The sequence below is a fragment of the Ricinus communis genome, chromosome 2, assembly GCF_019578655.1.
Source record: "Ricinus communis isolate WT05 ecotype wild-type chromosome 2, ASM1957865v1, whole genome shotgun sequence".
Taxonomy (NCBI): domain Eukaryota; kingdom Viridiplantae; phylum Streptophyta; class Magnoliopsida; order Malpighiales; family Euphorbiaceae; genus Ricinus; species Ricinus communis.
In genome coordinates, this window is record NC_063257.1 from 6,872,570 (window position 1) to 6,885,493 (window position 12,924).

Here is a 12,924-nt window from a genome sequence, read left to right on the forward strand (position 1 = left end):
TTGGAATTATCCACATTATGTGGATATTAATCTTAATATTTAAATAGATATAGAAAACAAAAATGAACCTTCTTATCATGCTTAATCAAAGAAAATTCTTCTCACCCTAACGGCTAACGGCTACTAGCATAAAAGAAAAACAAAAAACAACAACAACAAGAAGCTCACAAATTGTCAGGCTCAACTCCAATGGGATGAACTTTATCGCCTTCTTCATTCTCTCCTGAAATCTCCTCTAATGATCTGCCTTTTGGTTCTGGAACCAAGAATGTTAACAAGAAACCTAATATATTAATAAAACCCAGAACTATTAATGCATTTTTCATCCCAATACCAGCAGGGTACCCTGGATCAGCCTTGGACTTGTCCTGATTCTGTGCAGCATACAAGAAACCAAAAGCTCCAATTATTGCACCCGCTTTCCCTGCAGCTGCTGAAATTCCATGGCAAGTTGATCTAAACCTGGCTGGGAATATCTCTGCTGGCACTATGAATGTTGTGCTATTAGGCCCAAAATTTGCAAAAAAGAATGTAAGCCCATATATCACTATAAAACCGATGTTATTTTCTTTCAGTGTCCAGTGATGATATGGAATTGCCAGTGCAAACATGAACACTGTCATGAAGAAAAATCCAATTAATTGAATAGTGAAACGACCGATATAATCGATTAGAATGACTGTTACCCAGTAGCCTGGAACTGTGCCGCAAAGTGCTATGAAGAATTGTGCCTTAGCAATCTTGAAAAGCTCATCAAGTGTGCTCATGGATTTGGCTGGTGGAAGCCAACCGACTGCACTGAAAATATCCTTTTGAAACAAGTTCTGGCTATAATATGCAATGTCGAGTAAGAACCAAGTGCTTGCGGTTCCTAGTAAGTGCAATCCATGGCGAGCGAGAAATTGCTTGGAGAACAGCCCGAAATTGTTGCTTCTATCAAGCACCTTATTAGTAGTAGTCTCCGATGTTATTTTTTCCTTGTCAACTTGCATTTCGATGTCCATGACTCTTAACAAATCTTGACGAGCTTTCGCTGCATTATTGGCTACTAAAGCAGTGTATCGAGGAGTTTCAGGCATCTTCAGGCGCCAGTAGTATGTCAAAGCAGCAGGCAAGGCACCAAGCATTAGAATTAGCCTCCAAACATAATCTGCTTGTGGCACTGTAGAACCAATTGGATCGACAGAATAAGCTGGTGCTTTATAAATAGAGCGAAAAATTGCCGAAATAACCATAGCCACCGCACCACCAGCAAGAATTCCGAATCCTTGCATGGCGAAAACAGCAGCAATAAATGCCCCGCGAGTCTTCTTATTTGCATATTCAGCCATAATAGTTGCAGAAAGTGGATAGTCTCCTCCAATACCAAAACCAAGCCAAAACCTAAAGAAACACAGAGTACCTATTACCGCCTTGGGAGAGCGTCCAAAAGACAGGCCTGAACCAATAGAGCAGACCACCATAAGCAGAAGAGTAATGCCATAGACGCGCTTGCGGCCTAACTTGTCACCAAGCCGCCCAAAAAAGAGTTGTCCTGCAAGAGTTCCGCAAAGTGCTACTCCATTTACTGCAGCAGCAACATTAGGAGGCAAACTACCAGGCTTCGGTGAGACATCAACATGGTAATAGATGCGACCAAGGAGTTTAGTGACTAAAGAGATGCAGAAAAGATCATAAGCATCGGTGAAAAATCCCATGCCAGAGATAATCACTGCTTTGATATGGTACAATTGAGTCTTTGCTTGGTCTAGCTTGTGGAGAATCTCGATCTGTGAGTCTGCCATGGCGTCAGGTTTACCAGGTTTTTCTCTCAAACTCAGTAGAATGTCCTTTCTTTTACCTTTGTTTCTTTGAACCTGAAATCAAGGGGTAGGTTCTTTTTATAGGGTAGTATTGGCCATATAGTCCTAGTAGGAGTAGGTTTAGGACTCCTTCCATATATGACTCCGACTCCAGGACGAGTTTAGAACTCCTTATGATTCTGGGACACCTTGTAAGAAGATTCCTTATCCCTTACGAATTATATCAATCATAAGATATTATTTAGCATTAAGAAAAGAAAAGAATCAGTGTTAGATTTTTATTACAAAGTGGACAAAAAGAAAGAATCATTATCCAACACGAAGTTAGATTTTACTTTTCCAACAAAAACTCGGCATGCAATGCAGCTCTTAGCAAGAACAACCAAATCCAGAAAGAAGAAGCAAAAATTGATCGAATAAATAAATTTCTATAACAGTAAACATAGATGGTTTCAAGAATGAACTTGAGCGCAACATTCCTTGCGTTGCTTGCATGAAAAGATTAGAAGTGCAAGTGAGCCCTAGGCCAAATTGATACAAGACATTTGGAAATAACAATAGGTTTTTGCTAGGGTTGATTCGTTGCTTGAAGGATAAACAGCTGGAGGTTGAGATCTTGGTGCTGCAAAGACTCTGTGGAGGTTAATTGTTAGACTTTGTGGACGTTAATTGTTAAGAAAGAGAGAGAAGAGCAACAGGTCTCCAAGCTAGTCAGGAAAGAGATTTTGATGATAGAAATAGGGCCAGTGGCTGTAGTGGCTGAAGCTACTGCTGTAAAGTGGAACTTGGGAAAAAACAAGAAGTGATGTTGTAATTGAAATTGAAATACCAGTGTGCACTGACATATGGTAGAAGCTTGCATTGGTGCTGAATAAAATGAAAAATTAGGGTGATACATTGTTTCGATATCATGTAAAGTTTAAAAGTATTAAATTTGTTATGTATTCTCAATAACTGTCAAAAAGAAGCAACAAGCGGAGATGACTATACGTTGTAAGCATTAAATTGCGGAGCTCCGTCCTCGATCAAACTCAATACAGGTAACTGGAGGCCCAAACAAAATGATCTAAAACTTGAAACATTACAAGAAAATGGTCTAGTCCGACGGATTTTCGAAATCTTAGGCAGTAATGACCCAGACACACTATCACTTTTTTGCAGGCATGGTTGGGGTAATCCTGCTTATTTTAATACGTTACTGAAGCGAGGTGGTGCTCTTCAAGATATCACAAAAGGGTGCTACTGACCTTCTAAAATTGTTTAACATTACAGCATCTCATGTCCGTGTTGATGGAAGTCAGCCCATATAAAGCATCATTTTCTCTTCAGCTTCTCCTTCATCCTCTCAACGGCAGTCCTCAAAGTTCCTTCATCTTTGCAGAATGTGAATCTCACTAAATTCTTTCCTTCTTCTGGGTTCAGATAAAATACACTTGTCGGGATTGCCACCACGCCAACTTCCTTGATCAGATGCTCGCAAAATGCAATATCATTTTCCAAGCCAAAAGGGGTGTGATCGACTACAACAAAGTAAGTCCCGCTTGATGGAAATACTTTGAACCCGACAGCCTTCAATCCCTCCACCAAAATGGCCTTCTTTGCCATATAATCCCTCTTTAGCTCCTCAAAGTATGAATCTGGGGCTCTAAGAGCAACTGATGCTGCCCACTGCATAGGAGTGGAGGTAGCAAAAGTAAGGAAAGCATGTGCCTGCCGGACTCCCCATGTCAGGTGTGGCGGGGCTATTGCCCAGCCAATCTTCCATCCTGTTAAGGAGAAGGTCTTCCCTAAAGAATTCAAAGTCACAGTCCGCTCGTACATCCCAGGAAGAGAGGCCATAGATATGTGATCCATTTCAAAGGCCAACTTGTCGTAAACTTCATCAGTAAAAACCAGAACATCATTCTCAATGCAACATGATGCAATAGTAGTGAGTTCCTCCCTAGTAAACATCTTCCCAGTGGGATTATGTGGTGTGTTGATAAGAATTGCACGGGTATTCTTTGAGATAATGGACTTGAGCTCATCAATAGGAACTGCAAAATCTGGGGGCTGCAGAGTAACACATTTGATTTTGGCACCAGCCATCGATAGTGTGGCTTCATAAGAATCATAGAAAGGAGCAAATAAGATCACTTCATCGCCAGGATCTATCAAGCCTAATATAGTTGCAGCAATAGCTTCTGTGCATCCAGAAGTAACAGTAACTTCTTTCTCAGGGTCTACCACAAGTCCAGTATCTTTCTTGAATCTGTCAACTATTGCAGAGTTGAAATCTGGAACTCCATATCCACGAGCATATTGATTCTTTCCATCCCTTATGGCTTGAATGGCTGCTTCCTTTACAAACTCTGGACCATCAAAGTTGGGAAAGCCTTGGCCAAGGTTTATTGCTCCATGTTTGATGGCAAGTGAACTCATTTGTGTGAAGATGGTAGTTTTGAACTTCTCCAAGCGCTTTGCCACCTGAAAAGAATAAGACTATAAATATGAAAACAAAAGAATATAGCAGAGATATGCCATGTAGCTGATTCACTCAAGACATTGTAGAAATTATCAATGACTAAGCATGCCTCGTAAATGAGACATTCACAATCCTGTAGTAAAACCAGTCTATTCGATTTAGGAAGAATGGTTAATGTTTATCAGGATTGCTTGCGGCTTGCCTTTTGAGATTGAAAATGTTAATTATTATCCAACTCAGAATGCCAACAATCAAGATGGCATCTCCTGCTAAACTTTCAGCTCATAATTCACTCCAAGCCTAAACTTTCAATAATAGCCAACAAATTCACAAAAGTACCGCCTGCCATATTCTCACTTAACAATCATCTAAATCTCTCACCCACTTATTCACTTTCTAAATTAAATAACCATCATTCAAGTGGGACATTCAATCAGAATACTGAAGCTACACAAATCAACCATACCAAAATATACATAAGAACCCAGCACGAAAGCAAATACATCTGAACCACAACAAAAGGGTAACCTCATCTCACCAAATTGAAATTGACAAACAAAATAGACGACCTCAAAATATACGCTCAATTATGCAAAACAAACAACAACAAAAATAAAAAAAATAAGGCCAATGAACCAAAACCCATATGTAGGGTAAACCGAATTCGTACAAGATTTAGCTCAAAAATTGAAAACAGATCAAGCAAACAAAACTGGATTTACTTGCAAAGGCTGCTGAGACTTCTGGGTAGAGTCGTTTTGACCGGAGGGTGCATCCTTTTCGGTCGTGGAAGCGGTCGAGAAAGTAGCCATGAGAGAAGGGTAATTTGAGATTGGACTTCTAGTACTAAAAAGATTGGTTCTTTTTGTGGGCAAATGCTTTAAAATTGAAAAAGTGGAAGGTTTTAAGATTATTGGTAGAGGCATTCTAGTACCTGTCCAGGTACATTGACTCTGCATGAGGGTTTTTTTTTTTTTTTCTAAGAATTGAAAAACAAAATTTTACGAGGAAATGCAGTCTGCTACTCAACTAGTTTGGTTCGATTCAACTGTCCTGTATTTGTCAGGTTAAGACTGGTGAGATGAGACCTTTTTTCTTTAATTATTCATTTATTATTTTTACTTCTATTGCGTTGAGTTTTTTAATGGCTTTTGTGGTTGCAAAAAAATTCTTTTGTATTTTTAATTTAAGTCTAATTACTAATTAAATTTTAAATTTTAAATATCTGCCTAAAAGTGTACCAATATTTTAATCTCACAAGTATTGAAACTCCTTCATCAGGCTTAACTATGACTATCGGCTACAGCCTCATGTGTTCCCTCTTCATCATATGAACAGTTCAAGTAATAATAGTATGCACAGGGTGAAGCCCATCTTGAAATCTATTGGATTAATCCATTTATATTAATATATGTAACCATAAGAGCAAGTTCATGATGGGCTATCTCTTGCATGTACTCAGGCTGGGATCACATCAATGTTAGTCCCTAATAAATAACAAAATTATCAATTTCAATCAACAGATTCATTTCTTCTTCTGCTGATTAATTTTCTTTGTATCTTTTTCAGAGAAAACCCATAAAAATATGTATCCTTCCATTTCTTTTATTATATTTATTTGAGCCTAGTATTTAATTTTGTTAGTAGAATGACCAGTAATAGCAAATATTTTATTATATTATATAAATAAAATTGATGAGATAAAACAGACTTATAGTAAAATAAAATATAGCATAATATTAAGTTATATATATAACTATTACTATATGGACTAAATCCAAACTTAAAATTCTTATAATTTATTACGATAAAAAGTTTATTTTAATTTATATATGATATAGAATAAAAACATAATTTTTATCACTAGAGGATCACTATACGGACGGACCAACTTGGCTGCAAATTTGATCATCAAAATTCAAGCACGTCATTAGAAGATCAGAACAGTGAAAAAGAATTGCAAACACTAAATAGGGAGGTGATACATTTAAATAAACAGACTTATAATAATATAGAAAACAATAATTAAAATCATTGGAATAATATTGTATTATTAAATATTAAAACCAGCACTCATTAAAATTTAAACGAAGAGTAGGCGCTGATGTGGAACCTATGCCATATAAGAAAAGTTGGCTTCCATTACTGATCTTCACGTTGTTTACTTAGTTCTTTTTAATAATTGGTGACGGTATCCTAATATGTTAATAATGAATAAGAATAATGGTATATTGAGTTAAAAATTTGGAGGAAAACAAATTGGGTTTGCTGTGATTGGGAACATTCTGAGGAATCTTCCACTATCATGGCAATACTTACTTAATAAAGGCACATTATCCAAGAGAGGGATATCCTAACCACCAGCAGTATTTCTCTCTCTCTCTCTCTCTCTATATATATATATAAAAGATTTGTTCGTAGGCACATATAAATATTTATTTATCATGTATAAATAAACATGCTTATAGGTGAGTCAGGTTATGACCTTACCGATAATTTCATTATTAAAGATTGAAAAAAGAAATTTGAATTCGAGTTTCTTCATTCACTGTTTGAATGTCTTTTTATTTTTGGGAACTGTTTGGTTAAAAAATTCCAAATAATATTTATTTATCGTGATTAAAATTTGATAAATCTAATGGGTCGCAGTTTATTTATATCACGTGGTAATTAAAATTGTCAAAAGTTAATATAGATTAACTTTTTTGACCATGAGGCCATCCGCAAACCAAAAAGTTAATTCATGTGATGTGTTCAAAGGTGGGATGCTTCTTTGAACATTTATACTTTGCTTTTCAAAATAATACACTGACTGCAAAGAAAGAAAGAAAGTACCCATTGTTACCAATGCCCAGCCGCCTTTTGTTGAATTCAGTTTTAGCTCACTAGTTTGGAGGGTAAATTCAAAGACTTAAAAGACAATTATAATTTAGAAGAGGGAATTATGACATTAAATTTTTATTTGCTTATTGAATTTGCATGTGTTTGTTGATGATTTGTTATGGAATATATACTTTAGGTTATATATTTCTTGGAGTCTATGCATGTGGAATGACCAATTTATTTTAGGGAGTGGAAAATAAAAATAATAGTCACAGAGGCTCAAATTTCTTACAATTTTATGTGCTAGAAAATTAAAGAAACTAGTAAATATCCAAATAACAAGATAAAATAAAAATAAAAATTACAAATCACAGTCGGAAGAAGGAGAAGTCCAAATGGAAGCAGAGAGTAATCGTCTAGATTTCCAACTCAGAACTAACCTATTGCAACCCAACTCCTCCACCCTGTATCCATCGTTGAACAGCCCTAACAACAACTTTGCTTGGCAATGATTAGCAAAGCTTATATTTACTGGCCTAAACCCAGCGCCACTCGACCACTCCCCCCAACTGCTCCCCTCCTCATCTCCATATCCCCTGTATATCCGGTCCAATGATCCGGCTATTCTGGGCCCCAAGAACACTCTTTCCACCAACGCCCGTGCCCGACTCTGCATCGGAAAACCCGCTTCCAGCGAGTCATACAGCGCAGAATAGTGATATAATGAGTCCATAAACCGACCCACAAACCCACCATCTCCAACGGGCCCCACTTCCTCTTCGACTAGGGTAACTAGTCTCGGGCTTAACGTCTTGGATCCGGATAAGAACGAAGCAACAGAGTCGGGTGCCCGGTAACTAAAATGAGGAAGGTGTAACATGCAATTCATAATCAGTGCTTCTCCTCTGACTAATTTCAAAGCTGATGGTCTAAACGACTCGTCGGAGTCTAATCTACAGTGATGAAAAGAAAACGGTTGGCCGATAGAAGCGGCAAAAGCAACAAGACGACGGCCCGTTTCTTGAACTGTACCGATCGATCTCTTCCCGCTGTTGCCACCTCTTGACAAAGCAGTAATTCTAAGATGTGGAGTTGGCGGGCCATCTTTTCTTGAAACAAGTGATTGCATCAAAGACGCCCATTGAATACCTTCCATAATATCGTAATCAACGATGTGGATTCTTTTATCTTGCGATACAGCTTCAAGAATTGCTTGATTCGCAGTGAAATGTCCAAACTTTACGTATGGAGACATGTCTTGGAGCAACTGAAAGGCTGCAAGGGTGTCTGCTTGATGATGGTGGTGGTGATGCTGATATGGTCCGCTGTTGTGTATCAAGTGTTTGGTACTGGTGCCGTGGCCTTCTAATAAGCCTTGCAAGGCGTCAGTAAAATAAGCTGCTAATCTTTCCATGTTGGTTCCGTCGTTAGGGGAAACCAATTCTTTGAGCCGAACCAATATCACCCGAGCCAGTTCGCGGCTTTTATTGACGCCGGTTAGTGCCTCAGCTGCTGCCATCAGTAGATGGATTAATCTTAAGCCTTTGAAATCTTCGCCAGATGTTTCTTCATCTATCGCCATAGTATCAGTGGATGATGGAGAGTTTGGGTTTGAGTTGCAAGTCTCATGATTCTGATGCAATCCACCATCTTCCATCATAGACTCAATAAGATCTTGAAAATCATCATGGTGAGCTGACAAGGCTTCCCAGTCCACGAGTGGAGACCAATCGTTCCAATTACAAGCACGGTCATGGTCGTTTTCAGTGGAACTAGTGGTGGTAGTGCTACAGCCGGAGAAGTCAAGCTCAAAGCTCCCATCAATAGCCATGGCCATGGTGAGCTGACTAGCTATAGCTTAAAAACGAAAAAAGGTTTCAAGTATATCAGGTTGGTGGTGAAGAAGTGAAGTGTTTATAAATGTAAAGAGAAGGGGAATTTGGAGAGAGGCTGAAGCTAAAACAAGAGACAGCTAGTGAAGGATGCAAATTAATTGGGTTTAAGGGCTTCCTTAAGGGATATTAGGGATTTGTTTAGGTTTTATAGATACAAAAGATCACTGCCATATCTAAAAGAGGTCTTGATCATGGTTGATCAATCATGATTAGGAAACTTTTACTTTGATGCCCTTGTATTATGAGGATATTGTATTCTTAGCCTATTATAAATATTTTATTGCATAGTATTTATTTATGTTGTATATATATAGTGCAACAGCTTTTCAAGTTGCATCCAATGAGGCAATTGCCAATAAATGAAAGCCACCTTCATTGCAATGTACTTACAGCCAATACGGGAATCAATTCAGGTTGTTTTACAGATAAGTTTTCCTTAAAAAAAAGATATAGTATATAGGTGGTGTGAAGAATTATTTACGAATTTGCATGTAATATATTGATGATTATATGATTGGATTCCCTGTAATCCCTTTTATTTTATTTGTTTCTTTCTGAATTCATGAGGCATTCTAGTTAGAAGTTAAAATCAAAATTATGGGGTATCTCGTGGAGTACCTTAATAATTAAATGGCACCTTATGTAGGGTAATTATCCCGGCTGGTATCAGTACTAGGTATTATATATCAATTTGGTACCAAGACTTTAATTTTAATCGATTTGATAACAAACGTATGTAAAAATATATCAATTTAGTACCAACAGTCAAATTCCGACGTCCGAAGCTGACGTGGCATGCTGAGTAGGAATTTTCCGGGTGTTTTACCCGCTCAGCGTGTGCCACATCAATTAATGACGCTGAGTGGCCCTGTCGACGTCAACACGGCCGTGTTGATGCCTGTGTTACCAACACGGCCGTGTTGATGGCTGTGTTCCTAACACGGGCTTGTGTTTATGCCCGTGTTACTCTCTGTGGACGTGCTCCCTAAAAGCTTTTTTCTTTGCTGTTTGATGCATCCAACACGACCGTGTTTGTGGCCGTGTTGGTAACACGGTCGGTGTTGAAACCAACACGGCCGTGTTCAGCTTTCTCATGCCCATACTGTCACTCGTTTCGGCAGCTTCTAGTGTTAAAAGGACTAGTAGAAGACATCATTGTTGACACTAAGGACAATTCTAAGCAAAAGTATTAAGTAGTGCACTTTAAGTAATTACAAAATAGCAACTTGTATTAAGTGTGGAACACAAGAACATGACAAAATAATTAAAAGCATGTGAAATCTATCTTATGGACCACAAAAGCACCATCTGTCCTAAAAGCAAAAAACAAAAGTTCCTACATATAAACAAGTTCCTAATGTATTAAACAATCATAATGCCTAGCTAAGGCTTGTTGTTGTCTCCAAGACCAGTAGGCATCCAAGGCTTCTTCTTCTTTGAGGTTGCAGTCTCAACATTTTCTTTCCTCCGAGTCTTCTTAGTTGTTGTTTGCACCTTATCTTTCCCCTTTCCGAAACTTTCATATGGAGTAGGATTAGATCTAGAAGCTTTCTTTGATGCCGTTGAAAGAGATGCAGATCTAGGAGCCAGAAATGGCTTGTTGCCCTTGTTCTTCACTGTCTTGCCTTTGTTCTTCACTGTCTTGCCCTTGCCATTCTTCTTACTAGGCTGGGAGTCTTCATTCACTCCACTTGATTGAGTTGGAATATCACTTAGCAACTCATTTATGCTTCTTGTATTTTGATGAGGTCTTTGTGTTCCTGCAACAGTTTGGGACAAACTTGTCCAATGAAGATTAAAATCATCTAGATCTACTAGATGACCAGGTATGTCAAACTCAGTTTGGATTGACAGTGAATGAGTTACATTTTGCACCTGCATAAGTTAAAGTAAATATACATTAGGTTATTAAAAATATATTTAGTTAAGTAAATGAACTTATTACCTGTGCGGTCCCAATTGGATCATTTTCTAAGTACTGGGCATTAGGGAGTTGGTCAGTAGAGTCTATACGGAGTTGGTCAGTAGGGTCAATAGGGTCATTGGGGAGTTGGTCAGTAGGGTCTATCTGGTTTGCTCTTCTTTGTACCTAGTAAAACACAAAAATAAAAATTTTATTATATTTTAAAGAAACCTAATATACAAAAGCTTGAATTGAAATTGTGCTTACTTGTAATTTTTTCATCTTAGGCTGTTTTGATGTAGATTTGGCATAACCATGGTATCTCTTATTGTGGCCTTTAGCTCCACAAATGGTGCAAGTCATCACTGTGCCTTTTTTGGTTACTTTGCCCTTCTGTAGTACAGCAGTCATCTCATCTTCTTCTAATCTCCTCTTTGTAACAGATCTGCCTCTCTGTTTTGGTTGAACTGGAGCAGGAGGTAGCACAGGTGGTGCTGTGGCTCTTGGCCAAAATTCATAGCTAGTAGTAGGGTTTAGCAAGTGGCTATATGTTTTTAAATAAGTACTGACCTTGTAATAATCGTCTAGATAATTCTCAGGATTATCATGCTTATACCATATTGCACACACTGCATGGCAGCATGGTATGCCAGTTAAATCAAACCTCCTACAAGTACATGTTTTGTCCTTAATGGCAACCACAAACTGCCCCCCTGGACCAACCACCTGAAACCTATCTCCCCTGACCACTCAGTTCTGAACATCCAGCAAAATTCTTTAGACTTCTCTAACTTAGCTATAATCTTAGGATAATATTGACTCGCAATTCTTTTCATAGCATCTCTCTTTTTGTGAATTCTTTTCATTAACTTTGTCCTAATGATCTCATTCATTGTTATAACTCCATTAGTCCTTGACTCTAGAATGAAGCTATTAAAATATTCACAAAGATTGTTTAATAACATGTCACATTTAGGGGTTGTCCTAAAATGTGACCTAGACCAATGGTGAGGGGGTATATTGTTCATGTAGTTATGGCCATCTGTAGAAATTTCTGCAATTTTATCCATGATTTTCTGGAACATTGGCACATAACTAGCCCTAGCAGCCCCCCAAACTAACTCTTTTAGTCCTAATGTATTAAAATTTTTCTTCAAATTATTGTGGACATGTCTAACACAAAATCTGTTTTCTGCATTGGGAAACATCTCTTCAATTGCAGGAATTAAACCCTAATTAAGCATAAAAAATAATAAACCGCAATTAACAACTCCAACATATATTAGTTCACATATATACTAAAAAAATATTAAAATAAAAGGATTAGAAGCTTGTACCTTCTGTCTGTCACTCACAAAGGTCTAGTGGTGACTGTTGTTGAGTTCTAAGTCAGCTGCTAGTAGGTCTAGGAACCATTTCCAGTTATCCTTGTTCTTCTTTTGAACAACTGCCCAAGCAACTGGATATATACAGTCGTTGGCATCAACTGCCACAGCTGTTAGTAGCTGCCCACCATAAATCCCCTTCAACCAGCAACCATCAATTGATATTAAAGGTCTGCAAAACTTAAATCCATCCTTTAGGGCAGCAAAACAGACATATAAACCCTTGAACACTTATTCCTCCAAATGTAGCACAATTGTGGACCCAGGATTACTCCTTAGCAATTCAAGTTTGTAATCATGCAGTCTACCCAATTGCTCTCTTTCATCACCATCAATGAACTTTAGAGCAATGTTCCTAGCTCTCCAAGCCTTTAACCTAGAGACATCAACTGCCATATCCTCCTTAACAGTTTGAATAATACATTGAATTGCCCAACTTGGATCAGCCCTAAACCTTTCCACATACTTCATGGCAATGTACTTAGCATTAACATGTCTGTTGTTGTGCTCTTTAGTGCAACTGTGATCAAACTTTGCGGACTTGATTTGCACAGTGTTCTTATCATCTGTCTTCAAGTAAGCCCAAATAAAAAATCCATATCCCTTTTTGCACTTTGCTTTACATTTTGTTTTTGTATTTGGACCAAAAATT

General features: G+C 37.9%; 3 protein-coding genes across 4 annotated transcripts; all 3 read right to left on the reverse strand.

Annotated features, from left to right (window-relative positions):
* Positions 1-2,596, reverse strand: LOC8274096 (inorganic phosphate transporter 1-4). The gene has a single exon (XM_002513737.3). The coding sequence runs from the start codon at positions 1,782-1,784 to the stop codon at positions 165-167; it is 1,620 nt and encodes a 539-aa protein (XP_002513783.1). The 5' UTR covers positions 1,785-2,596; the 3' UTR covers positions 1-164.
* A 119-nt stretch (positions 2,597-2,715) lies between these two features.
* LOC8274095 (probable N-succinyldiaminopimelate aminotransferase DapC) lies at positions 2,716-5,350 on the reverse strand. Of its 2 annotated transcripts, XM_015716075.3 has the most exons (3): positions 4,989-5,350; positions 3,761-4,268; positions 2,716-3,679 (listed from the first exon to the last, which is right to left on the reverse strand). In XM_015716075.3, the coding sequence occupies exons 1-3, from the start codon at positions 5,223-5,225 to the stop codon at positions 3,117-3,119; spliced, it is 1,308 nt and encodes a 435-aa protein (XP_015571561.1). In that variant the 5' UTR covers positions 5,226-5,350; the 3' UTR covers positions 2,716-3,116. The 2 variants fall into 2 exon arrangements, with proteins under 2 accessions (XP_015571561.1, XP_002513782.1); XM_002513736.4 differs by having other exon boundaries at positions 2,716-4,268; positions 4,989-5,348.
* Positions 5,351-7,346: 1,996 nt separating this feature from the next.
* Positions 7,347-9,225, reverse strand: LOC8274094 (protein NODULATION SIGNALING PATHWAY 2). The gene has a single exon (XM_002513735.4). The coding sequence runs from the start codon at positions 8,924-8,926 to the stop codon at positions 7,451-7,453; it is 1,476 nt and encodes a 491-aa protein (XP_002513781.1). The 5' UTR covers positions 8,927-9,225; the 3' UTR covers positions 7,347-7,450.
* Between the last annotated feature and the right edge of the window lie 3,699 nt (positions 9,226-12,924).

Excerpts from the sequence above, each read along its gene's own strand:
- LOC8274096 (XM_002513737.3), bottom strand. The coding sequence starts at position 1,784 with ATGGCAGACTCACAGATCGAGATTCTCCACAAGCTAGACCAAGCAAAG.
- LOC8274095 (XM_002513736.4), bottom strand. The coding sequence starts at position 5,225 with ATGCAGAGTCAATGTACCTGGACAGGTACTAGAATGCCTCTACCAATA. Across the intron at positions 4,269-4,988 it reads AGTCTCAGCAGCCTTTGCAA|GTGGCAAAGCGCTTGGAGAA; the intron begins GTAAATCCAGTT and ends TATTCTTTTCAG.
- LOC8274094 (XM_002513735.4), bottom strand. The coding sequence starts at position 8,926 with ATGGCCATGGCTATTGATGGGAGCTTTGAGCTTGACTTCTCCGGCTGT.